General features: G+C 40.5%; 1 protein-coding gene across 4 annotated transcripts in view; it reads right to left on the bottom strand.

The window, feature by feature from the left end:
- The window catches only part of NKAIN3 (sodium/potassium transporting ATPase interacting 3), a 409151-nt gene that overhangs the window by 84766 nt on the left and 298198 nt on the right, over positions 1 to 26187 (bottom strand). For 3 of the 4 annotated variants that reach the window (XM_074355104.1, XM_074355103.1, XM_074355105.1), the window contains exon 4: positions 17653 to 17850. In XM_074355104.1, the coding sequence (XP_074211205.1) occupies positions 17653 to 17850 (198 nt within the window). Of the gene's footprint in view, positions 1 to 10575; positions 10954 to 17652; positions 17851 to 26187 lie in introns of those variants that run through there. The other variant, XM_074355102.1, reaches the window with a different exon arrangement.

The raw sequence follows: 26187 nt of genomic DNA, 5'->3' as shown, positions 1-26187 counted from the left end.
TTCAATTTTGTATCCCCAGGGCTTAATGTCATGCTTGATATGTGATTGGTGCGTCATAAATTTTTGCTAAGTGGCTGAGTAAATGAACAACTAAGATAGAAGACAGTCATACTGGGAAAGGGAAGCTGACATCGGGATTTCATCATTAGGAAAGGAGATAAAGAAAAATCTGATTGATGCTTTGCACGCATCATTCACAGGGCTGAATTCCTTTATAGGGGCTATAACTTGTTTCTCCCCCAAACTGCTTAATTCTTGCATGAAAATGATAAAAAAAAAAAAATCCTGCTATATGTATGACTTTATAACTCTATAAGGAATGGGAAACAAACACAAAAACGATGAATGAAGATGAAGCCTGAGACCTGCTAGTCGCTGGTCTGGGAGCAGGCCGTGGCTCCAGAGTTTTGATCTATTGACAGGAATGTGGTTGAGGGTTTTCCACAAAACACCAGCACAGGCTCACTGAAGCCTGGGGCTGAGGTGAACTCCTTTGACGTGTGAAAGGAGATTATGGCTGAGGACTTGCTGCCTGAAGCTGCGGCTCTGCAAGAAGCTCCCAGAGGCTCAAGGAGCTGTAAAAGCAAACACTCATCTAATCTCCACAAAAAGAACTGGACCAAGCTGCCTGTTGGCTCTGTGATGTTCTCAATATCAGAGGGAGAGCTCTGCAGAACCACTCTAAGACCTGGTCCTCAACTGAAAGCCTGGGGTCAGTGACAGGGGCAGGGAGGGGGGAGGTGACAAATAGACCTGGAGAGGGTGAATTTAGGAAAAGAAAGAGAGAAAAAAGCCCTTCTACTTAAAAAGAATTCATCAACTAAAATTCTAGAATACATGGAAATTTTCATCTAAGAAGCATAGTAAATAAAATCAACAATTGGAACATGAATTTATCTCAGATTTTTAAAAAACCTATGAGTATAACAAAAGCTTTAAGTCATGATTATTTAATATACTCAAAAAGACAATTTTAAAACATCCATCAAAAATGAAAAATAATTATGAAAAATAACCATGCAGTGATAAAACAAGAATAGCTAGATATAATATGAGAAAACCTTTAGAGATCTTTATAATTTAAATAGATACAAAAAACCTTTAGAGATTTTCATAATTAAAAAAAAAAACCCATAGCCATTGAAATAAACACTGATCTTTACATTGAGGAGAGAGTTAAGACACATATAAAACAAAATAAAAGGCTCCAAAATACAGCTGATAGTGGTTCTAGAAAACAGATTGGAATAAATGAGAAAAAAAAGGACTATTTAGAGAGATAGGAAATATTTACAGAATTGAAGAAAAATGATTAATCACATCAAGATTCTATTCCAAGCATTGAACGAAGTGTATAAAAATAAATCCAGATCTGAACACGTTGAAGATAAGGAGAGAATCTTAAAAGCTATCACCCACAGGTAATTAGACTGACAGCAGATGTATACTGCCCATCATTGATACCAGAGGCTGTGGAATAATAGCTTAACACTGCTGAGGAAAAATTTTCTAAACAGCATCGTTCAAACTTTATGATGAAATATTTCAAACCTATCCAAAACTAGAGTCAACCAGAGTGAGCACAAAGAAAAATGGTTTTGAACACAGGATTGAGGAAATCTGACACCCAAAGCATCACTTAATTAACAAAATAATTATTAAAGGCAGTATTTCAGCAAGAGGAAAAATGGACTTTGAGAGAATATGTAAGTCACAAGAAGAGGTGATGAACATAGAAACTAGTTAATGATTTTAATAAACTATTGATTATAAGAAAAATGTCAACCAAAACTTGTGTGTATGTTTAGAACAAGTAGAACAAAAACTCCAGGAAATAAAAACAAGATGGAGGGGTACTCATTGTACTGCTGAAGTGTGACATGGTCTTACCATTCAAGGAGGAGAATAGATATATTAACTAAATTTAGACTGTTAAAATGCATATATACATATATACACACACACATATATATAAATACTAAAGATTAAGAGTAATAAAAGGCATACAGATTGGAAAGGAAGAAATAAAACTGTCCCCATTGCAGATGACATAATTGTCCATATAGAAAAAAATCTTGAAGAATATACCAAACAAAAACCCACCCTAGAACTAATAAGAGTATTATGTAGAAAATCAATCATATTTCTATATGCCAATAATGAATATGTGGAAACCAAAATTTGAAAATACATTTACAATCACTCCAAAGAAAATGAAACACTTAGGCATACATTAACAAAATATGTACAGGGATCTGTATGCTGCAAATTACAAAATGCCAAGTAAAGAAATCAAAGAAGCTCTAAACAGTGAAGAGACACACCATATTCTTTCAGTCTCAATAAAGTCAAAGGTATCATTTTCCCCCAAATTGATCTATAGATTTAATGTGATTCCTAACAAGATCCTAGCAATGATTCTGTAGCCATAGACAAGCTTAATTTTTTTTTTGGGGGGGGTGTAATTAGGTTTATTTGTTTGTTTAATGGAGGTACTGTGTATTGAACCCAGGACCACATGCATGCTAAGCATGTGCTCTACCACTGAGCTATACCCTCCCTTCTATTATTTTAAAATTTATGCAGAATTACACAGGCCCTGGGATACGTGAAGCAATCCTGAAAAAGAATAAAGTGGGAAGAACCATTCTAATCACTATTTGGTCCTCCTGTGTATATAGATTCTAACCTCCTATTTAGTCCTCCATAAAATGGAGTCAGCCATAAAAAAGAAAAAAATAATGCCATTTACAGCAACGTGGATGGACCTGGAGATTGTCATACTAAGTGAAGTTAGCCAGAAAGAGAAATACCATATGGTATCACTTATAGGTGGAATCTAAAAAGATGACGCAAATGAACTTATTTACAGAACAGAAACAAACTCATATAGAAAACAAACTTACGGTTACTTGGGGGAAAGAGGAGTGGAAGGGATAAATTGGGAGTTCGGGATTTGCAGATACACACTACTATAGATAAACAACAAGGTCCTACTGTAGAGCACAGGGAACTGTATTTGATATTGTGTAATAACCTATAATGAAAAAGAATATGAAAAGGAATGTATAAATGTATAACTGAAACACTCTGCTGTATACCATAAATTAACACAACATTGTAAACCAACTATACTTAAATAAATTTAAAAAAAAACTATATATTATGCAACTACCACACAACCCAGCAACGGCATTCTTGAGCATTTATCCCAGAGAAATGAGAACTATGTTCACAGCAAAAGCTGTACACAAGTGTTTACAGCAGCTTTATGTGTAACAGACAAAAGCTGCAGACCATCTTGAACAGGCACGTGGTTAAACAAAGTATGATGTATCTTCATCAAGGAATACTACCAGGACAGCAATGGAAGGGGGTGATTGATACATGCAGCTACTTGGATACGTCTACAGGGAATTATGCTGAGTGAGAAAAAGCAGTCCCAAACCTTTACATCCTTTATAAACCCATTTATATAACATTTTTGAAATGACAACATTGTAGAAATAGAGGATGGATTAGTGATTGCCAGAGATCAGGTATTGAGGTGGGGAAGGTGGGTAGGGGCGTAGGAGAGAGGGAAGTGGGTGTAGGTTACAAAATAGCAATAGGAAGGGTGTTTGCCATGAGGAAAATGTTCTGTATCTTGACTGTAACAATGTCAATATCCTGTCTGTGATAATATTGTTTTGCAAGATACAGTTCTCATTGGGGGAAACGAGCTAAAAATGTACAGGCACACTGTTTATAATTTCTTACAACTACATGGAAATCTATACTTATCTTAAAATAAAAAAGTTCAATTAAAAATGTAAAGAAGAAACTAAATGTCATCTTTAATGGGAGAAAATATATACACAGTTTGCAAGTGAGGAGCAAATAAATACAGAGGTAACATATATAAGTAAGAGCAAGAGTAACTAAAACTATCAAGTTAGCAGAAGTCAGGAAAAGAGAGACAAGAAAGCAAAAGTAAATACTTACCTACCTACCTACCTACCTACCTACCTACATACATACGCTCACAGTACGGTAAATAAAAACATAATAAAAGATGGAAGTTTGTCCAACAAACAGAAATGTATTCAGCTCACATGTTAGAAGACAGCTGTCCCCTTAAGATTTTACATTTCCTAAATGAGAAAACCGAAGTCCATGGAACTTGAATGACTTGTGGGTATTCTCAAAGAAAACTGCATTCAGGGTCCAGACTGAAGCCCAGTCCCCCTAATTCCCATGCTCACAGGCCATAAATAAAAAACAAAAAACCAAAAATCTTTTACTCCAGGAATGACTTACTCCACCAAATATCTCCCGTCAGGCTTGCTGGCCTGCCTTGCGATGCCCTCAAGTAGTAAAAGAAGGGAAATGTGCCTGAAAACTGAATTATGTTTTTCTCCGGAGGAAAGGCTCTTCTGTATTTCAAAGGTCATTTATTTTTCAATTTTGCCATTTTTCAATTTCTCATCACGTGGCTGAGGGAACCTACCCTGAATCTAACACTTGTGAACACGATCACTCAAACCAGTGACTGAGTTCCTAACTTCCCACCTCCTGAAGTAAGTTGCTTCCCCGACCCTCAGGGGCAGGTGGAGGGTCTGATCCCTGCACTTAGGGGCTAACTCCCACCTTGGACTTCCTGAGGGAGATGCCATGAATGATGTGCTCGCTAAATGAGAGCAACCAAGGGCTCTGGATTTTGATTACTATTAGTCTATTTGCTTTCACTATCATGAAAATGAGTGAATGGAAAAAAATATGTACAAATTAACAAAAAGAAAATCTATCCTTCATTGTAAAAAAGTTTTGTAAACTAAGTGCTAGATTTATAAAAGAGTGAACGAGTAATGTGCGCTTTGGGGAACCCATTATGAGTTTGGATATCGTCATCGGTGCATCCCCTCTGATGCTACCCTTCAGAGGCTGGGCTTGGCCCCCATCTGATGTGTGCTTGGTTAACGTAGATGGCTGGAAATAAGCAAGATACTGTTCTGGTGATTTTTGAATGCTAGGACAGCTTTCCTAAAATTCTCCAGAGTTCACTGATGCTGGAGAAAATCCCAGGACGGCCCAGCTCCGCATGTCTTCTGATTTGTGTCACGATTTTCTGTTTATTGCAAATTGTTTTAGGCTTTATAATAGAATTCAATACTGAAATGGAATTCCGTTGCAATAGGTAAGTGGCAGCCTGGTAGGCCTGGTCTCTGTTGAGCAAAGTTTGCTCTCAGTCCATGGTCCTGGTGACTTTAACCACCAGACCGGGCTACTTCGTACCACAAACAGCGCCGAGCAGAGCGCCTCCCTCCCTAGACTCCCTCCTCTATGCAGATGTGTAACGGCCAGAATCAATCACTGGCATATACCGATGAATAACCTAGTTGTGTGTACCGGGGAGCAATTCAACATTAAGTAGGAAACGAGCTCCAGACAGACTGGCGCTCTTCAGGATCCGCCGGTTCTAGGTTTTGCATTCCCTCTCCTTACCACACCCCATCCCCGAGAGCCCCACATCCAGTTAAATTTGAGGAAAGCGACAGTGAACCAGCCCAAATTCTGACCTTGAAGCCGTCTGCCAGGCCCTCACGTGCTCCTGCATCCCTGGCTCCTCGGGCAGCCACCTTGGACTTCAGGAGAGCCCAGGTCTGCACCCCACTCAGTGGCGGGGCCACTCCCTCCAGCGGATATATTTTCTCCATGTCTCCTTTCTACATTTTTCGGGACTCTTCCTGCTTCTAAATTCTCAGTTGCTATGTGTATCAGCATCCTGGGGCTGCTTCACAAAGTACCACCAACCGAACGGTTGAAACAGCAGAAACTCACTGTCTCACAGTCCTGGAGGCTGGAAGTCTGAGATCGAGGTGTGCGCAGGGCCGTGCTCGCTCGGAAGGCACCAGAGAAGGATCCGTTCCAGGCCCTCTCCTACCTTCTGAGAGGTCCACGGCTGGTGGCCGCATATTATCCATTCTTCTCATACCTGTGTCTCCAAATTTCCCCCTTTGTGTAATGATACCAGTCATAGGGTATCAGGGTTCCTGCTACTCCAGCTTGACTTCACTTTAACTGTATCTGCAAGACCCCATTTATAAACACGGTCACATTCTGAAGCACCAGAGGTCAGGATTTCAATGCGTGAAGTCTTTGAGGACAATTTTCAACACATAACAACACCACAGTTTCTTTAACTTGTGGAAACACTGTTCCTCATTTAAAATTTTTTTCTTTATTCCTTTGTTCACTTATTCATTCAACCCATATTTACTGAAAGCTCATCACACGTCAGACACTCTGCCAGGCATTAGAAGAAACAAACAAGAGTGAAAGGACTTAAGGACACACAGGTGAGCAAAGACGGACATTCCTTTTAGACTCCTCAGTACAAATTTAAAGAGGATGACTCAGGTTTTTCCCAAGACTGCTTTAACTGGTCAAGATCTGCCCGATTTTGCGAGAATCATTCATCTAACTCACACATCTACAGATTTCCTAAAAGTGCCTGTTGCTAAATTTACCTATAATCGAGGAGTCTTTTGTACTGATTTCATCATTTGTTATTTGTAAACTGTATTTTCGTGAACTTTGAGTCGACCAGAGGACTCATTTATTTAAGTTTTAGAATCCATTTACCATGTTACTGCTTAGCTGTGAAACTGATTTTTGATAAAGAAAGGCACTGTAAGAAAAAGAGTTTTAAGCCCCCTGAGGAGGAATCCTTCTTGGAACTAAAACATTCCGCCTTTTCCAGAGAATGAAGAGTGAGCCAAATGAAAAATACAGAAGAAACAGCAGGAGGAAGATGTTTTCACCCAACTCCTGTTACAGCAGAGTGGAGCTTTCCGTCTCTGAATAAAGTGCACTGGAGAGGTCTCTGTTCTCTCTGTGAATGACCCCGAGTGACCTCATGAGATAGACTCTTTCTTTGCTGGGGGGAAGTCACATTGAAGGTTCTAATGGTTTGTTTTCAGAATGACAGCCTGTCCAGTGATGCCTTGAAATTCCCGTTAGGTTTAGTGTGTGTGTACACGTGTGTACGTGTGTGTGCACGTGCAAAGTAAGAGCTAATGTTCTCTCACCTTAAAAATTCTGCCTCCTTTCTACTGAACTAAACGACACAGCACTCAACGTCCTTGTCCTCTGCACAGCACAAGTCAGGCTAGGACTGGGGCTCCTGGCTCAACTCAGACTCTGAGGTTTAAGTGGTAAAAGAAAGTGTTCTCCGCAAACCCAGCTGTCTGCGTACATGCAGACTTCACAGGCCTCAGTGTGAGGAATTCAGACCGGCTGTCTCCTATCGGGTCGTGCTGTGCACCACGTGTGTACTTGTTCAGTATAGTCATCTGGTTGGATCCAGCAGCTCTGTCCCCTAGGCAGAGACTGGGGGCAGTGTCTGCCATCTGCCGATGACTTCAAAATCACCAGTGACATCTAACTTGGTGAGCCTCAAGCCAAAGATGGAGAACGGAAGGCAGTCATGTTGCACGCTGTTGCCCAAACCAACACACTTTTTGAAATGGTCTTTGAAAGAGCTGGAGTCTTGGTTGGGATCTGGAGATGTGGTGGATGTCTGAGGAGTCATAAATTTCAAGGTTAGGATCACTTACATACACACACACACACACACACGCACACGCACACATGCACACACAGATGTATACATATGTGTGTATTTAAACACGAAAAATAAATATTAATTTCAACCCCAAATAAGACTTGCTGATGTAGTTAAAGTGAGTTCATGTAATATTGATTTCAGGGGCCTAATGATATTTTAGGTGACTAATATTAGCATACTTTTGAACATTCACAACGCTCCAGGCTACCTTCTGTGTTATCTAATTAAATTAAAAAGCTGTGAAGCACTATTAAGTTTTCAATCGCCTTTTAATTGCATTCTAGAGCTGAGAAAACAAAGACTTGGAGAAATTCAGGCACTTCTAGCTGAAGGTTCTACAGCTAGTCATTCTGGAGCTGAGACTCAAACTTCAGACCACCTGATTCTGAAATGGGTGGGGCTTTCCCCACTACATAACTCGGCTTTAAAATCTCTTTTAAACATGAGGTCCACAGACATCCAAGGGGTTTGTGGATGGAGTTCAGGGGGTCCGTGAACATGGCGGGGAAAAGTGCATCTTTCTTTTCACCCACCTCCAACTGAATGCCAGCCCTTATTTCAGTTATAAATGTTCGCAACAAACCTTAGCAGTATTAGCTCTTGTTTTTGTTTGGATTTATGCTTATGTGGGACGGAAGAAGAGGGGTGAGATTTGAATAGTGGACAGAGAAAGCAGAAAGGTTACACAGAATCCAGGTGATGGGAATCCAGGTTATACATATTTGTAGCCTTTAAATAAGTGGTACTAACACATGTCAGAGAATCAGAATTACCTTTAGAATTTGTTAAATATACAAATTCCTGGACCTCACTGTCCTGAAATTTTGATGCAGAGGCAATTTCTGATCATCTGCACCATGATATGCACACAGAAGGTACACAATGGGGGTTGAAGGGGATGGATGGATGGATGGATGGATGGATAGAGGATGGATGAATACTTGAATGAATGAAGGAAAAAGACAGTAAAAAAAGAAGCAGGAGCCAAGAGCGAGTGAGGCTGCTGACTGCAGCTAAGGGCTGTGTTCTTGAGGCCACACTGCCTGTCACTGCCTCTCTCCCCACCGCCCCTGCATTCCCACAGAGTTAGACTCTGCTTAATGCTGGAAAGACAAATTATTACAGCGTCTCAGGAGTGCAGGCAACTGTCAGGAAGCCTCGCATTACTGGCAACTCTCCCCCAGACGAATAGAAACTGCAGAAGATGAAGAAGAAAGAAAACGAGGGTAAGGCGGGGGTTGAGACTGAACAGACCTCCAAGACTCCTGCTCACCACCTTTCCATTTCCTTTGCCAACTCCTCACTCACCTCCAGAAACACTTTAATGGGTTGAAGGACAGTGTTTTAAGTGTATTTGTTGGGGGAGGGAGCGATAGGTTTTCCCGAGAGTAGCTTCAGGCTTGAGCACTACTTTCTAAGCTCTGTTACTGAGTACCGTTTCTGCCCGATGACATTTTATTTATTAAGCACATTTGTTAGTGACAGTTGAATGGATTTTTCTTGTACTTACACACCACATCGGAAGTAAAAAAGGAATGTTCTCTGACATTCGTCTCATGCTCTATTTGATATTTATTGGAGCCAGACTAGAATCTACACATGTTAAAAATAATCACCTCATTATGAAGCCATTTATTGCCAGTCAAGCCACCTTACTTCCTGTAGAGAAATAACATGCCGTGTGTGCAAAGGCTACTAATAGTGGCCAAAAAAAGGAAATAAAACCCCAAAGAGATGATAAGAGAAAGCAAAGCCACCACCAGCCCTGAAGCTCACAGGTTCTCCTAGTGACTACTGGAGTTACAAGAGACGTTTTGTATTTTAAAAACCAAAAAGCAAATACTCATGTATGTCTAAAATGGTAGGTAAAAGGAATGACCCTCCACCATCACTTATATACTTAAAGGATTTAGTTAATAAAACAGGGCACCATGCTGTTGCTTCTTAATTAGTGATATTTTCCTTCCCTCTGGCTCAAACTCCAGCAAAGATAGGGATTATTTAATCCCAAAATGTCAGGTTTGATGTGGATTATGGATATTCTGGGTAATGATATTAAGGACACATTTCTTGGATATTCTTAGAGCTGAAAAAGAAATGTAATGGGGTCCGAGACACACGCCCAACTTTAGGGGGGAAAAGAGCAGTGCCTGCCTGTCACATGCGCTTCCTGGGGAAGCGGCCCCACCCGCACCTCCCGCCACTAACTGCCATGCTATTCCCAGAGTCACAGATAACTGACCTGCAGGTGGGGAGTGAATCCAAAGGCAGACAGACAGACAGCTTATAAACTGGCCTGTGACCTGTAGCCTAGCATCAAACAAGGGGCTGAGCCAATGAGAGTCATCCTCTCAGAATTCCAAAACGTGCACCGTCTCAGTCACCAGAGAGAGCTGAGCCCAAAGGGTTACGACTTGGAGAAGGACGGTGGGGGGGGGGTGTATCACGTGTATTGTAAACTGACAGCATGAAGGAGCGGAAACTGAGCAAGACAAGGGAGCCGATGGCTAGAGAAGAAAAAGTGGGATGAGCCATCAGGAAGAACAGCAAGCCACGGCAAGGGCAGTGGAGGCTCACTGTCATCCTAACACAGCAAGAGAAGCCAATGTATGTTGATGTGCAGTGTTGAGAAAGTACCAGAACTTTTAAAAATAAGCGGCTATTTCCTTATTGAGTTTTCCTCTTTGCTCTGGTTGCCAAGGACATTCATAATGATCATGTTTAGTCACTGCAGATTTTCTCAGGCAACAGATTTTGCTCTCTCTCTCTCTCTGACTTTTGATTATGACTTTGTTTTACTAATAGCTGTTTTTGGTCTTTTTATTTCTGGTGCCTTATTATTAGCAGCCTACATCTTTTTGAGGAGTAGACAGGATCTGAAAATATCTGCAAAATCAGAAGTGATAGATTTTGGGGTTTTGTTCGTTCAACATATATAGCACATAGACTTGGAAATGGGATGTATTTATTGCTTAAGCGATGCCATGCCTTTCAAAATAAAAAAAAAAGAATCTGTTTATTTCCTCCAAGCCACGTGGGAGGATTAACATTATGTAGTGTACAGAGATACAGAATCATTTTAAGGAAAGTGCTTTTTTCCCCCTTCTTCTTTCTCCTTTTGTTCTTATGTTCAGTCTGTTCACAAGGGATTGATCCTTATTCCCAGCCAACAAAGGTAAATCTGCTAGCCCGTGGACTCCACATTGTCCTGCTCCAGGTTGGGGTAGAGAGCAGCTGTGGGTCTGATCGCTCCCCAACGGCAGCATATGCTCACAATTGCCCTCCAGGAGTGCGCCTCCGACAGCTGCATTCAGAGTGTTCACAGGAGCCAAACGCGGTCCAGCCTTTAACATATTAAGAAGTAACCAAATCATCAGGGTTTCATACTTCCCTGGCACCGTGCAGGTTACAGACCTTTCTCAAAGGGTAAAAGCTTATGCTGCTTTCTTTAGTTCAGCAATAAATATTTATGGGATTACCAGCCCATTGTAAATGGGATAACCAAACGCATTCTAATGCAAAACTGCTGGCTGCTTATCTAGCCGTTTGACAGAATGCAATTACACGACCAATTCTCTTTTTTGTGCCCTTCTGTCACTGCTCCCTGAATCACTCATGATGGACCCCTGGTAGGTGTTTTTCCCCCAACTTTTCCCAGCATCCATTGTAAACAAGGTTAGACACATCCACTATCGTATGTTATCCCATAAGTTACTCTGTTAATGTCCTGATATGAAAATATTTTTTTTCTACTGCCACAGAGACAATTTCTATTGACTGTTTTCCCCCACCTACAATATAGGTCACACTTCCCTATATACTGTTTCTTTGTACACTTCATGTCTCTCTTTTTGTTTTGAAAACTGGACATTTTAGATAATATAGAAACTCTTGATTCTTCTTTTTTCCCCCAAAGGGTTGTTGTTTTCTTTTGCTTTACATTAACTTGCCTGAGCTTAATCTTGGTATGTAGCTTCTCAGGCCTCTGTTCAGTTTTTTTTTTAAACCTATTTTTATTTTAGGATCCTAGAGGTCACCACTATGTCTGCATAGCTTAGGAGTTGGTCAGTGATTGGTTAGACATTTGCCCAAACACCTAAAGCTACTAAATCTCCTACCATCTGCTGATGCGTCTATGTGTAGCTTGTGGGGTACATCCGACATTCAAGCAAGGTGACCCCCAATAATTCTCTCCTTCTAGTATTTTTGCCCTTATGTAATCTACTCCTCCTGAGAGTGGGCAGCACCTGAGACTTGCTCTGAACAATAGAATATGGCAAAGATGTATGAGGTGATGAGATGATGAGATGAGATGATGAGACGTCCTTCTCATGACACATTTCACTACATGGCAAAGTGATGAGATGTAACGCTCATGATTATTTTGTTACATAAAACTGGGAAGCTGCACATGTGCAGGAGAGGATCTAGGGGGTACAAGCTCTCCAAACACCCCTGGATGACTGGGTGACTGCACACATATGGAGGACATAGGAAAAAGAAAAATCCAGGAAAGATTTGAAAATTGGTTGAATCCTCTTCTCAGCACAAAGTCCATGTCCATTTCCATGACAGAACTCAGGGCAAGGGCAAGCATCCCATGACCGTAGCTACTTCTTCTTTCCAGATTACACCTCATGGGGGCAGAGAGTGTCCTAGGTCTCGGGCAGAACTCTAAACCTCACCTACAGCTTCACAAGGAGGAGACAGAGCCAGGCTTTTTGCCTTAGGGACAAAGGGATCACGGCTAATAAACCCGCAACTGCTGCCAATTCAAATACAGAATCTTGTCAGCAAAGCACTAATCAAAAATGTCGGTGATGTCCTATGAGACAAGACTGCAAGATGGGTTGGAAGGTAATCTTCCGGTGACAAGCCAGAAGAGTGGGATGTGAACGAAGACTAGATACTCTTTGATACTCAGGAGGCAGAACTATAGATGGAAGTTCCAACGTGATGGATTTTGGATCTACAGACAAAAAGTCATCCTGAAACCTTGGAGCAGTCCAATGAGTGGGACTGCCTGGAGGGGTAATGAGCTGCATGTTCAAGCAGAGGCCGCATCACCATTTGTCAGGGATGCCACAGATTCGCACTGGCCAATAGAAACATACGGTGACATGCATGTGACTTTAAATTGTCTAGTAGCCAACAGCCAACCAAGGTGGGGCTGGTTTGGGTACGGCTTGATCTGCCTGTCTCCCTCTGTCTCTGTATGTCCTTCTTCACAGCTGGTTTTGCCTCAGGTAGTCCCTCTCCACACGGTGGCTGCCTGTATCTGCAAACGCAAGCCCTCCTAATTCAGCACGCTTGCAGGAAAGAAGTGGTATTTCCTAAAAGTTGAGAATTGTTGAACTGAGTCCCAAGGACCAGCTTACCTCACATGACTCTCCCTGAACCAACCCCTGGGTCCAGAGGAAGCAACATGCTGATGACACTTTCTGGGCCTCGCGTCTAGCCCTGGAGCTGGAGGGTGGTGGGGGCAGCCCCGCCCGGCCGGAGCCCACCTTCACCGTGTAGAGGGCAGGAGTGGGCGTGTGGCTCTCTAACTGTGAGGCAGTGGATGTGCTGTTATCAGAGGCTGGGGGTGTGGAAGCTGGCCAGCAAAGACAATAGATGTCTGCTCTTTCCCGCTGTGTCCCGTACGTGCAGGACACAGAAGTCCCACAAGTTGAAGACGTTGACTTCTACGAAATCGTGAGATAGTTGAGCAAAATCTGCAGATTGACTCTTTAGAACCCTAATATCTTTCCAAAACATATACTAAGTGAAACATTTATATCTATTCTGCCTTTTGCTTTATGGATTAACAAAGTATCCTTAATAAGCACAGTCATTTTGGGATATATCTGAACCAAGTTTGATGCCCCCTCCCCAATGGCTGACCACAGGAAAATGGATAAGATGTTTATGTTGTGTCCCAATTTACTCCTACGTAAATTAGACAAAATAAGGTCTACTCTGCATTACTCTTGAAAAGATTATGCAAGGTGATATTTCAAAGGAAGAAGCCAAGCACATAGTATACACCCAGGAAATGATAGCTATGCTTTTGTTTGTTTGTTTGTTTGTTTTGTGGGGGAGACAATTAGGTTTGTTTATTTATTTTTATTTTTTTTTAAATGGAGGTCCTGGGGATTGAACCCAGGAGCTCATGCATACTAAGCATGAACTCTACCACTGAGATACATCCTACCCCCCTGATTTTTTTTTTTAATTATTATCATTGGTTTTAAAATCCTTTGCAGCCAAGCCTTACAACACGGTTTTCTATTTATTTAGATTAATTTAACTGCCTAATTAAAAGCTGTTGTGTATCCTGAAGATTTTAATTGTTCATGTTTCATTGTCTGCATGGCTTCCCGATTATCTTTGCTACTAAGTAATAATTATGCATTGCAAATATTTGCTTGAATTTTATATAAACCAGTTTTAAATGAAAGAGCTATTTACATAATCAATTTAAATAAAGAGCACCACTTCCTCGCAGCTTTCTTGCTACCAACTTTACTTTTAGTCAAATGTGAACGGCTAATACTGCACTAATTTCTTTAAACCATTATGAAATGACAATCAATTTAAGTGCCATTAGAATGGCAAGACTTTTCCATCTGGGAAGGCACACTTTCCACTTCCAGATGGTGCTCCTTTTAGGCTAACTATATCAGCCTTGTGATATTTCTGGAAGTATTTCTCTAATAATTAAAACTATTTAAAAAAATCTATGTTTCATTCCCATTATTTCTTATGTCAAGAAGAGATGGAAGCTGCCAGTGAAGCAAAGTTCCTGGACTCTCCCATTTTGGTAACTAGCAGCATCCCCTACCCCACTGCTCAAACCCAAGCCCGAAGCTTCGTCTTTCTTCCCTTTCCTCACGTGCCACGTCCTCTCTTCAGCAAGAACTGCTGTGTAGACATTTCTAGTTCTGTTGCTACCACCCGAGTCCAAGCCACCATCTCCTCTCATGTGGTCTATTGGAATAGCCTACAAATTAGTTTTTCTTATTCTGTTCTTATTCTCCTCAGATCCACTCTCCAAGCAGCTACAGACTTGCTTTCCTAAATACAGAGCACGCCCCTCTCCTGGCTGAAACACAGTAACAGTTCCCAGCGTTTTGTAATCCAACTCAAATTCTGTACCATGTCTTCTTTAACCTCTACCACTTCTCTGACTTCACCTTTCATCACTCTCTCCCGTATTTTCCAAGTTCCAGCCATGTGAATCTTTCTGTCTCCTCTGGAATATTCCTAGACCCACACTTGAAATGACTTCTTTTGTGTCTCAGCTCAAATGCTACTTCCCAGGATATGTCTTCTCCGGCTACTCTGATAAGTAGTGACTAAACCAATTTGATCATTTACAGTCTTTAAGTCCTTTTGTGTGTGTGGGGGGGATAGATATTTAGAGGAAGTCAAGGGCCAAAGTTTTTCTCTCTCTCAAACTGGCTACCAGCAAGCAAGCAAAAACCCGTCTAGACTCTGCCACATGTGCACCAATACTGCAGTCAGCACCCCTTTTCTCAGGATTAAGACTGACGTCTCAGCACATGCTAAGCAACTGATACTGGAAGCACTCTCATAGCACTGGATTTAAAAAAAAATCACAATTCTAATCATTGTAAACGTATCAAATGAGATAAGTGGAAAATACCAGAAAGCCATACGCCATCAACCACAACAATCATAACATAATTTGATGATTGTGAAGTGACTTCAGGGTAGATTTCATTTTAATATAAAAAGAAAATCTATTGGGAATCTTGTCTCGCTGGTGTGTTACACGAGGAAAGTCAGAAATCAGCAACTAGTATTTTTGCTGCTGGAAGGCTGAACAGTCTAATCAGGACAATGTGTGCAGGGGCTGAGCTTTGAATGTTCACTTAGCTGAGATGCCAAGGAGTTCATCTATAAGTGATAAGTATTTTAGGTGTGTATACTTTATTCACTACTTCCCTTTAGTGTAAGTTTTTACGTGTCAGTTCAGCTCCATATCCAATAAATACTTTCACGTTGCTATTCATTTGAATTGGAGTTACTATGGAGAAATGACTTTTTGATTCTGACAGCTTTCTGCTGCATTATAAGAGCCTGCACATCATACCATCATTCCACAAAAATGGCTTGGCAATTTTCTATGAATTTTTTTTTTTAAAGTAAAGGAATCTGTTCACAGAGGAAGGGTTCTAGAAAAAATGTTTCAATATTAAAAAAATTAATAAGAACCTTTAGGACCTAGGATATGACAATAGAGTACTGTTTCACATTAAAATAGACTGAACAATTTTAAAAGAAAATTTGCCACATTTTTAAAAAATTCAAAGATTTAAACATATATATTTTGCCACAGTTTCATATGTAACTGCCAGGAGAGTTAAAAACAAACAACAACAACAACAACAACAAAACCCCCAAACAAGACCAGAGAACAGGGAAAGGAAAATCTCTGAAGAAAAATTCCTCAGCATTGAGGTACAACCTCTTTGAATTCAGGGTAGAATTTTCCTTTCATTGAACTAGAGCACGGAAAGATCTTTGGAGTTTTTTATTCTAGTCTTTAGTCTTCCTTGAAAATTTTAATTCAAATACGTTCTAAAACCCTATTTTAAACCATGCATATTTATACGCAGGTTAAAGAACAATAATGAATGAACTACGTAAGTGAGGGTGAGACCACTGCATCGCTGCATCGCGCCTCCCACAGTGGCTCTGGGCTCGGCCACATGAGTTGCTGCCAGGGGGACGATCGCAGGAAGGACTCTCAAGTAGAGGCTTGGTGATGCTTGCACATTGGGCTCCTCTGCTTGGAACCCGGCTGCCTTGCTCTAAGAAAGCCTGTCAAGTTTTCTTCGAAGAGAGAAGCCATGTGGAGGAGAAAGTGGGGCAACAGCCGGCCGCAGACATCTGAGGGAGGGCTCCCTGGGTGTCCTAAGGCCATCAGAGCTCCTGGCTGAGAGGTTCGTGTGAGACACCCTGGCCAGTGTCACGTGGAGCAGAACTACCCAGCTGAGCCCTTCTCGAAGCCCTGACCCACCGAACTCTAAGCAACACATTGATGTTACGTAGTCACAGTTTGGGGTGGTTTGTTACAGAGCAGCAGGTAACGGATACAGTAAGTGACAGCAAGGACTCCTAAAGTCTCTCTGGAAATAATTGCAAGGTACATTCTCCACTGCCAAACGCCTCCTAGACATCTGTCATCTGTTTATTTATTATTAAGCCTGTATCTCTTATTCTGACTCTAACCAGTTGGCTAGAAGAACTGAGATGGCTGACGTATGTGAAAAGGATTGTGAGAACGGCTTTATTGCTCATTGACTCAAAAAAAATGCCACATCTTTGTTGGATTTCAAGGAAAGAGCATTATTGATGATGGATATATATTAAATGAATTGCACTCTGCAATGTGATCAAATTGTGGGTGGGACAACCAGGTACAGAGTAAATATCATTAAGGAACTCCCAGCACATGAGTCTTCTGTAGTTCAATCAAGCCACGTCCCCTCTGTTTCTCTATATGGAATTGTACCCTCACAACAAATTTTAGGCACTAAAACGTGTAAGACTCTCTGGAGGAATTTATTTTCTCAAGGAATCATAAATATGAGGTTTATTAGATTGAGAAAGCCAGCGGGTATGTTTGATCCTTCTTTCTCTAAGTGTTCATTCACATAAGGAGCTAACGCACCTTAGGAAAAGAATGCACTGGAACTAGAAGCAGTAGCAGAAGCGTGTTAGAAGGGAGGAGCCAATGGACAACGCTTCTGGGGAAAAGTGACACAATCCCACTGAATTTTGTGTGTTCTATCTCAAGTTAGAAGCCATAGCGACTAACTGGTTCTAAAAACAAAGTGTCTGGATGCCAAGAGGAAAAAGATGCAATCTGTCATTAAACATAACGAATGCTGGGATAATAGCGGTTACTATCATTGTTCCATGTTCTTACCTGTGGCGTTATCTACCAGGGGACTGTGGACGGAAGGGTTAGATGTAAAATGCCATTACAGAGAGTCCTGATCAGACAAAGACACGAAAGAGGTACTTACAGAGAGGAGAATCTGAACAGCACTGTGGATGACCTCCAGGTACTGGAAGTCGACGATGCAGCCCGTGACGGAGACGTACGTGTAATCGTCCATCATGCCGTGTGCTGACGGGGGCAGCACCCTTCGGACACAGCCGGGCCCGTGTTCCCGCCACCACGACCGGTGTACAGAGATGTTGAATGTCATTAGATCTGTATCCTAGTGGGTAGGAGACAAGAGAGAGAAAGGAGACCATCATATCACATCACATCTTTGCTCTTCACGTTAAGACGAATTCAGGAGAGATGAAATTGCTGAAATGGTTTAAATTTCAAGTAAAAAGTGACGAAAGACAAAGCGAGCAATGGCCACATGTATCGTATGGCTAAGTGGCTCATTTTTCACTGGGGTTATAATTATTCAACGTGGAGATAGAATTCTTCCAATAATAACATTTTAAGGTTAGCACACATCAAAAATCCAGAGATGATACGTTTATTTAAAAAATTCATATGCTTATTTTAAAATTATTTTGTCTATACTGAAATTTTCTTCTGTGTTTTCTTCTTGCTTCATTGTCATTAGAATTATCCTCATGGGCTAACATTTATTGCCCTTAGTGTTTGTGGAGGGTCAGCTATGAAGGACTAAGGTTATAATGCTTTTGTCCTAAACAATGGTTTGAAAAGAATACATGAGGAACCAAGACTCTTGACTCTCAGATAAATTAGAGATTATGGCCGCCCCTGTGGACACCTGAGGAGGTGTGGTGATGGAGAGAGAGCAAGGGTGCCCACAGACCACAGGCCAGGATGTGGATCTGCAGGGAGCCGTGGATATAGGAGCAGCTGGTCGATTTCCCAGCCTCCACTCCCATCAAGCTCACTGTCGCTAGTGCCAGGGGGACATGCGGAGTGGGCACCACTTTTGCTTAGCCGCCCAGGGGCTGCCTGCTGATTGTCCAGGACAAATGATGCTCATCTGTGCATTCCAGTGCCGCTCGGAGGACCATCCCCACCTCAGTGGCATGGAACACTCCTAAGTGTCAGAAATTGAATTTGGAACTCTGAAAACTTAGGGGAAGCTGGTGCAAAGTGGAAAGCCCTTGAACTTCTAGCTGACCAGTGTGAGACCTGCCTGGACAAGGTCAGTGGAAACCCCTCCCTTGTTATCCTCTGCTCTATGTGGTACCTGCATCTTCAGATGAGAAACATTTCCAGTTCACATTAGTAGGCAGCTTTTCCATGGTTTTAGATTTACCTCAACACAAATGATTCCAAGAATCATTATAAGAATGCCTTTGATTAGATCAATAATAAAACATTTTATATCTTTTTTTTTTGGGTTGTTGGTTTGCTACATATATTCTGTTACCATCACAGCTACAGCATTTTATGGATAATAAGACATTTTCCATCATCTTTTTTTTTCTTTTTTGGTTATTAGTTTGCTACATGTATCATTTATACTTACCCTCTGGAGAGAAAATATTACAGAAAAATAATTGCTCTTGTGAGTGAATTCAGTTTAACACAAGGCAATTTACCTGCAGGCAAACTGCACACTGCTCCCTTTCCTGGCCATTAGATTTAATCTCTGGAAGTTAGTCTTGGTCACTACAGAAGAACTATGATTTCCCATCTTAATAGAATTCATCAGGTTCAGGATGAACTAGCATGATCTCAAAATTCATAGCAATTTCTGTTCTGGAAGTGTCCTTACCCAGTGGCCTCTTCTATTGCAGGGCTGTAAGTTCCTTTCAATATGACTTTGACTAAAATTTATATTACCCAAATAAAACAAAAGTGAATTTAAGAACTAATGGTACATGTTTGTTACACTCATAAAAATCTCTCAGTGTGGTTCTCACTTAATTTGCTGGCACTATAACATATTTATAAACTGTATTATTTTTTGCAATGGCTGTATTAAAATTTGAATGAGAACATCAACAGCATCAAACTATATTTAAAATTCTAAACTCTTAATTAAATTTGGAATAAAGTTTTATCGTAAGTTTGTGTCTGATTTCTATCTCCTTCGACAGTTAGATATCAAACATTAAAAAAAAACTCAACACATAATCAACTCAGTTTTGCATGAGGCACATCAGAGGGAATGCAACTCAGAAAACCACAATTTTTTTTTAAATAAAAAGAACTAAATAAATGAATACAGAAGATCACTTATTTTCTTGACTCTTCCGGTTATCATAGCAAAGCCTATAGTTTTGAAATACATGGTTTAGTGTTAAACCATAGATCAACAAAGTGACCTTAAAAATAATTATGAGTAGCTCAAATGTCATTTCTTTTCCATTTCTTGGCATTAAATATTATCTGATAATTTAAGCACACTATGGTTAAAAAAATTGACAAGCAATGTCTTTGCCATCAGAATTTAAAAGATGTAAATAATGGTGTTTGTATTTATGCAAGTGTGTGTGATTACCAAAGGACAGTTGGTAAAACAAAGAAAGCAAGGAGAGAGAGGAGAAACATGGGAGGTGTGGGGACTGCCTGGGAAGAGACAGTGTCAAGGCCAACAGGAGGAAGAATTTCAGGGCAGTTGGTCACACCACGGTCAAAAAGCCTCCTAAAACAAAACATACACACAAACCAACAACAGTGAATTTGCAGATCCGTGGGGCAATACCAGGAGAGTGCTGGGAGTGAAAAAAACGGATTTCAAGGAATTGAGGGGATTGAGACAGATGATTTGATGTTTTTTCACGAAGTGTGGAAGTCAAGGTGGTAAGAACATGGGATGATGGCTTCAAGGGTGCACAGGAGAACACGAGTGAACATGTGGAGAATAAGATACTGGCTGTATCTCCTCACACTCCCAACCTTATGACTTAAAATTACTCCAGAATGTCTGCCCTTCTCTAAATAATCTACTCAGGTAAATATTAAATGTTTACAAGCCCCTTCGTCTCATTAGTGTGAATCCCAAACTTGTTCCCATTTTCTTCGAATACTTGAATTTTTTAAAAAAGAGACATTTCCAGAATGATTTGAAATGTTCATTAACTTGGGTATGCGGACATGCCTGCCCACATTATTTGCAGTAAGTGTAGCCACCGTATTGGAATTAGCTCACGTCCTGAAGAATTCAGTGTTCACTTTCTATTATAGTAGACCACTCTATAAATCTTCATTAATCAAGGAGTTACTCACTCTTATTCTTCTTTGTTCTTTTAATCGTCTGCTTTTTTGTATGTGTCTAATTTAACTTTAGCTAATCCTCTCTATTGCTAGAAATGGACTCCCAACCTCTGATAATATTCATTTTTCTCCCCTTTCTCCTTAGTTGTGGCTCAAAGGGTCACTGAATCCAATCTTACATGGCGATCCGCTTTTTGTCTTTTCACTTTCTTTGATCATAAGCCAGCCCAGCTGGAAGTGAAAATGTGACCCTGAGGAGAAGTCCACATGTATTTAAGGAAATAGATTTCAATTTTAGAGTCGGCTTTGAGTTTACATTTATATAATAGAATTCATGTCAATTGAAACTTCTTCTGAAGGACTGTTCATCTCAGAATAGGAACTGGGAAAGTTGAAACAACTTTCTTACATTTCCAATTATTTTCTTTTCACCCAAGCATCAAACATTTCAGAGCGTACTGTAGATCCATGTAACAAGGGACAAACACAGTGCTTGCTAGTGAGGCTTAAGTGTTTGGAGCCCATAATACAAAGACTTAGTGTCAGTTCAAATATCTCAACCAGTGTATATTATTTTCCTACATCAAAAGCAGCTCTTAGAGACAGGCTTAAAAGGCATCCAAGCTTCCATTGGAAAGTGATTGCCATCTGCCGTTGCTCTCTTACAGAATTCTTCCTGCAAGCCACCCGCACATCATGACGGTGTCGGCCTGTGCCGCTGGTGCCGAAACTGAGGAAGGTTTGCAGAGGGGGCAGTGGCCATTGATTTTGATTTTCTATTTCTTACCCTTACAACTAGGCATCGCTGGGGCTTTTCAATTGTCTACTATTGATCAGGGGCCAGAGGCAGAGCTAAAAGTAATCAAGCCTTCTGTCTTCATTCTTGGGCTTTAATTCCCTAGATTGAGCCATTTTGGGAAGCCCTGAAGTCTCATCCATCTATTCAGCAGGTACTTATGGAGTTTCTAAAACGAGTTATGCACTGGGATTTAAGAGTGAATGTAAGATCTTATTCTTGCCCTCACGGAACGTATATTCTAGTGGAGAACACAGGCAATAAAGTAGACAGAAATACTTATACGTCTTAAAAACTAACATAAAGGCAATAACGTGGTGGAGAGTGACTGGGATGAGGAGTGGAGTTATCTTATAAGAGATGGTCAGAGAAGGCGTCTCTCATGGTGGGTATTTGGGCCAAGACCTGTTGGATGAGAAAGAACCAGACACGTGAAGATGTGGGGAAAGTGTCGCGTGCAAACAGAACTAACAGGAGACGTAGGAAGCAAGCCCTGATGAGGAGTCGGGATTTTACATAAAGTCCAGCTGGGAAGTCAAATCCTCGTCTCACCTGCTTTGCATTTTTCAAAAGATCATTCTAAGAACTGTGTAGAGAATGGATTTGACTGGGGCAGAGGTGGAAGCCAGTTAGGGGGGTATTGTAGCAGGTAAGGAAAGGGGGCAGCCGTAGAAGGGGCAGGACAGGGGTGTGATGTATTTTGGAGGCAGAATAGCATGTGGAGATGAGAGGAGATAAATGAAGGCGACTCCAGCGTCTGATTGAGCAGGAGGGCGCCCATCTGCTGAAGGCAGTTCTCTGACAGAGGGGGCAGAGCCAGCCAGTTACTCAACAGCCAATAAGTCAACTGCTGGGGAGTGTGCACACCAGCCCCATAAAGGGGGAACACATGGGGCACGGAAGCAGTATTTATCTGTGTATTTATATGAATTTACCATTTTAAAACCATTTTCCTTATACGTGGGTTAAAACAAGGCATCACGCTAAAGAGTGTTAGAAAAGAGGATTTTCAGTGTAAGAGAAAAGAGTCAGTTATGAGATCAAAGAAAATAAATGTAAATACTGTGACCTGCAAAACAGTCTACTGTTCCTGTTGGTAACATAAATTTTAGTAATATATTTTAATCTGTTTTTTTACTTTAGAAACGAAAACGAAAATATTGCCTGTTATCAATTAGTCCTCAGAATGATGACATCAGTTCACTTAAACTTCCTCCGGATGTTATCTAAACAACTTTTAACATCATGCCCTGAGTTGTGGCTCTAGTGCATTCAGTCACGCTGTTAAGTATACAGTTTTTACTAAAATGTATCATGTTTGTGTTCATTTATTTTGTTCTGATCTTTTAATCCAATCAGTTGAATACCTTAGCCCCACAGTAAAAAGCACTAGAAAAAGTAACTATTGCTGAGTCATATATTTGTATTCATATCTGGGTTAGCTGAATTTTAGGATTAGTACAGTTTTAGTCTGGAAGTGTACATATTCATTGTTTCATTTACAGGATTAGTATACGCTCCTGCCTGTCAGTCTTCGAAGGTTTGGTACTGTGGGCACTTTCTACATGTAAGTACTGCTGGGAAAAAAAGTATGTGATGCTAACACTGAATGGAAAATATCAAAATGCACTCATGATTTAAAATTATTATATAAAATGTGTGTGAGTGTGTGTGTGTGTGTGTGAGAGTGGGTATGTGTATCTGTGCATGTGAGTGTGTGTGTGTGTGTGAGATCTCTGTCCACTGAAATGGCTTGGAAACAATGTCATCCCAGCAGCAGTGAGCGTCTCCGGTTCGTGCTCTCTGACACGCTCCCTCACTAAAAAGAACCAAGGTTATTCCCTGGAGAAATGCCAGATCCAGGTGTGGTGAAGGAAGCAACAAGGAAAGTGTGCAATATATCTTTGTGCTAGAAATTAAGAAAACTTTCACAAATTGATGAGTCATGTTAAAAGGACCTGGGGCCAGTGTGAAGGGTCTCCCACTGGTTAATGTTATGATCATCTGAGCATTAAAGAACAATGAGGCAGACCAAACGCATTGAATCAGTGAAGATCTGTGACTCCATAATGCTCAGAAAAGAAAGGCAGATATTAACATTTAAAGGAGTTTTTTAAACAATACCATCTCTGTGCTTTTCATTCAGTTTTGCTATGAACTGCTCTAAAAAAGGAAGTTTATTAATTATAAAAATCAACTTTACTTGAAAAATGAGTGATAAAAGGAAAGGAATTAGGCATTTATTGTGCCTTTCCAGCAGGAATTATATATCAAGATAACCCAATTGATGAGGTAAAGTCTACCTAACTGGTGAACGCCAGGCGATAAATGTAGAAGGAATGAAAGGATTTTTTTTTAATTACAAATTATAATGAAATTATTTGATTCTTATAAGGATTAGCAATTGGTTATTAAAAATTAAATAGTTAATTCAGGTAGTATCAAAGTACATAATACAGATTTCTTTTTTAGTGTCAAACAGCACTTACAGAATAATAATAATAAAAATAATAATAAATTTCAGAACTTGTGAAATATACATAAAATGATATTCAGGGAAAAATTTATGGCATTAAATATTCATAGCAGAAAAGAATAAAGGCTGAGAATTAATGAGCTAAGCAGGTAGTTCAAAGATTTAAGAATAACAAGTTAAGACTATATGAGAAGAAAAGATGTAGATACAGATTTGATTAACAAATGTATATTATGTGCCTACCCTGTGCTGGGATCAGGGATTAATCCATGAACAAATGAGACAAAATCCCTGCTTTAGTGAAGCTAACATTCTAGTATGAGAAGATAGACAACAAATAGAAGAAAACATGTAGTCTCTTTTGTGTTAGAAGATGAGTATTATTTCAAAGAATGTAAAGTAAGGGCATCAGAAACATATAAAAGCAGAAATGGAGGGAGAAGCAAGATGGTGGAGTAGAAGGATGCTCGTGGCTCACCCTCTCCCACAAGTACACCAAGACTCACATCTACGGACCCACTCAGCCAACCAGAGCACCTGCCGAACTCCGACAGAACATCGCCCTCTTTGAAAGACAAAGAACCATATAAAAGCAGAAATGAATTAAAGATACAGTAGAAAGGATCAACAAAGCACAAATTTGTGTCTTTTAAATGCTAATAGAACTGACAGCATCCTGGTACCAGTGATCAAAGTTGCTACGCTTGTCACTGTCCAGGTGGCGTGGTTTCCCCTCATCCACAGGACAATGATCAGCCTTAAACAGAATAAAGTGGTAACATCCAGAAGTTTAAAATGGGCACGCCGTATGACTCTGCAGTTTTACCCTTCTGAATTTACCGAGCTCACGTACACACCTGTTGTGTTTTACGTTGGTTTGTCTACTGAGGTGCGTCGGGTTCATAGGGAAGAACCAGGGATGTCCCTGCAGAAACAGCCTTCCAAAAGCTGAGCATTTGTGCATGGAATGTCACAACATTTTTCAATGCAATGAAAAAAACATTTCTTACCAGTGATGCCTCAAACATTATTTGTAAAAGTATAATGTACATTCACAGATATTGACATTCATGGTATGTAACTGCTGTGGCTGATGGCACTAAGATTTGCCTACAGGTGATTTTTTCACAATAAGTACACATTTTGTTTGCAATCTATGAATTTTAAACACCTGTAGTTTACTTAGTTAATTGCCAAGCCCATTCAAGACATCTGGCTTCTCTGTCTTTGTGTTAATCAATAATTATTTGATTACAGTGTTATGCCATTTATGCTAATTAGGATTTTGAGACCATAAAATTGTGCTACCTTTGTGCTTCGTGCAGGTACTAATGTGTTGTATTTATAGTTTGCTGTAGTCATAATTCATGCATGCATATGCATGTATGCTCACATTTTCATTTGCACAACAGAAATTTTTCTATTCAGTCTGGTTTTTTTGGGGTTTTTTTGCTAAGTTTACCATCTGAAAAGAATACCCTTACTCATTTTTCAATTTTGGGAGGAAAATTCCTTGTTTGAGAGAAAAAAAATAGATACTTGTTTTAACAGGATAGAATCCTTTTAAAAAAATAAAGAGGAAAAGTCATATGGTCCTTTTAGTTGCTCCCTTGTTGAAAGGAAGCTGATAAAGAGGGCAGAATTGGTATTTTGACCCATGGATGTGGCTCCTGGTGTGGTTTAAAACCCTTTGCAAAGGAAGATTGTTTTTCTTAATTGCTTCCTTTGCTAAAATAATTGTGAAGCCTGGAAAGAGGTCTGATTAATTGCCAACCTGGATGTGGTAAAACCTCTCTGGAAGGTTCGCATCTATCACCATCCATCTCAAGTTGCAGAGTAACCACCTTGGACGGCTTGCAGGAGGCAGCCTCTAGGGATCCGGAAGTCTCTGAGACAATGACTCAAATACAGCTCTGGCTGGAGTTCCACTGTGGCAGTGGGATGGGTGTCAGCCCGTTCTTAACTGCGTTGGGGTTTCTCGTGTTCCATACAAGTCTTGGTGTGTGTACATATGTTCAGGGGGAAGGGGCTAAACTGAGAATAAAAGCTTACATCTACCCACAGTACTCATTTTGAGAATCTTGTCTCTTTTCATGTCTTCATAGAGCTCTTGCTAT

This window comes from Camelus bactrianus, chromosome 29 (genome assembly GCF_048773025.1).
Source record: "Camelus bactrianus isolate YW-2024 breed Bactrian camel chromosome 29, ASM4877302v1, whole genome shotgun sequence".
In the NCBI taxonomy this organism is placed as follows: Eukaryota; Metazoa; Chordata; class Mammalia; order Artiodactyla; family Camelidae; genus Camelus; species Camelus bactrianus.
This window is presented reverse-complemented; position numbering and strand designations above follow the sequence as displayed.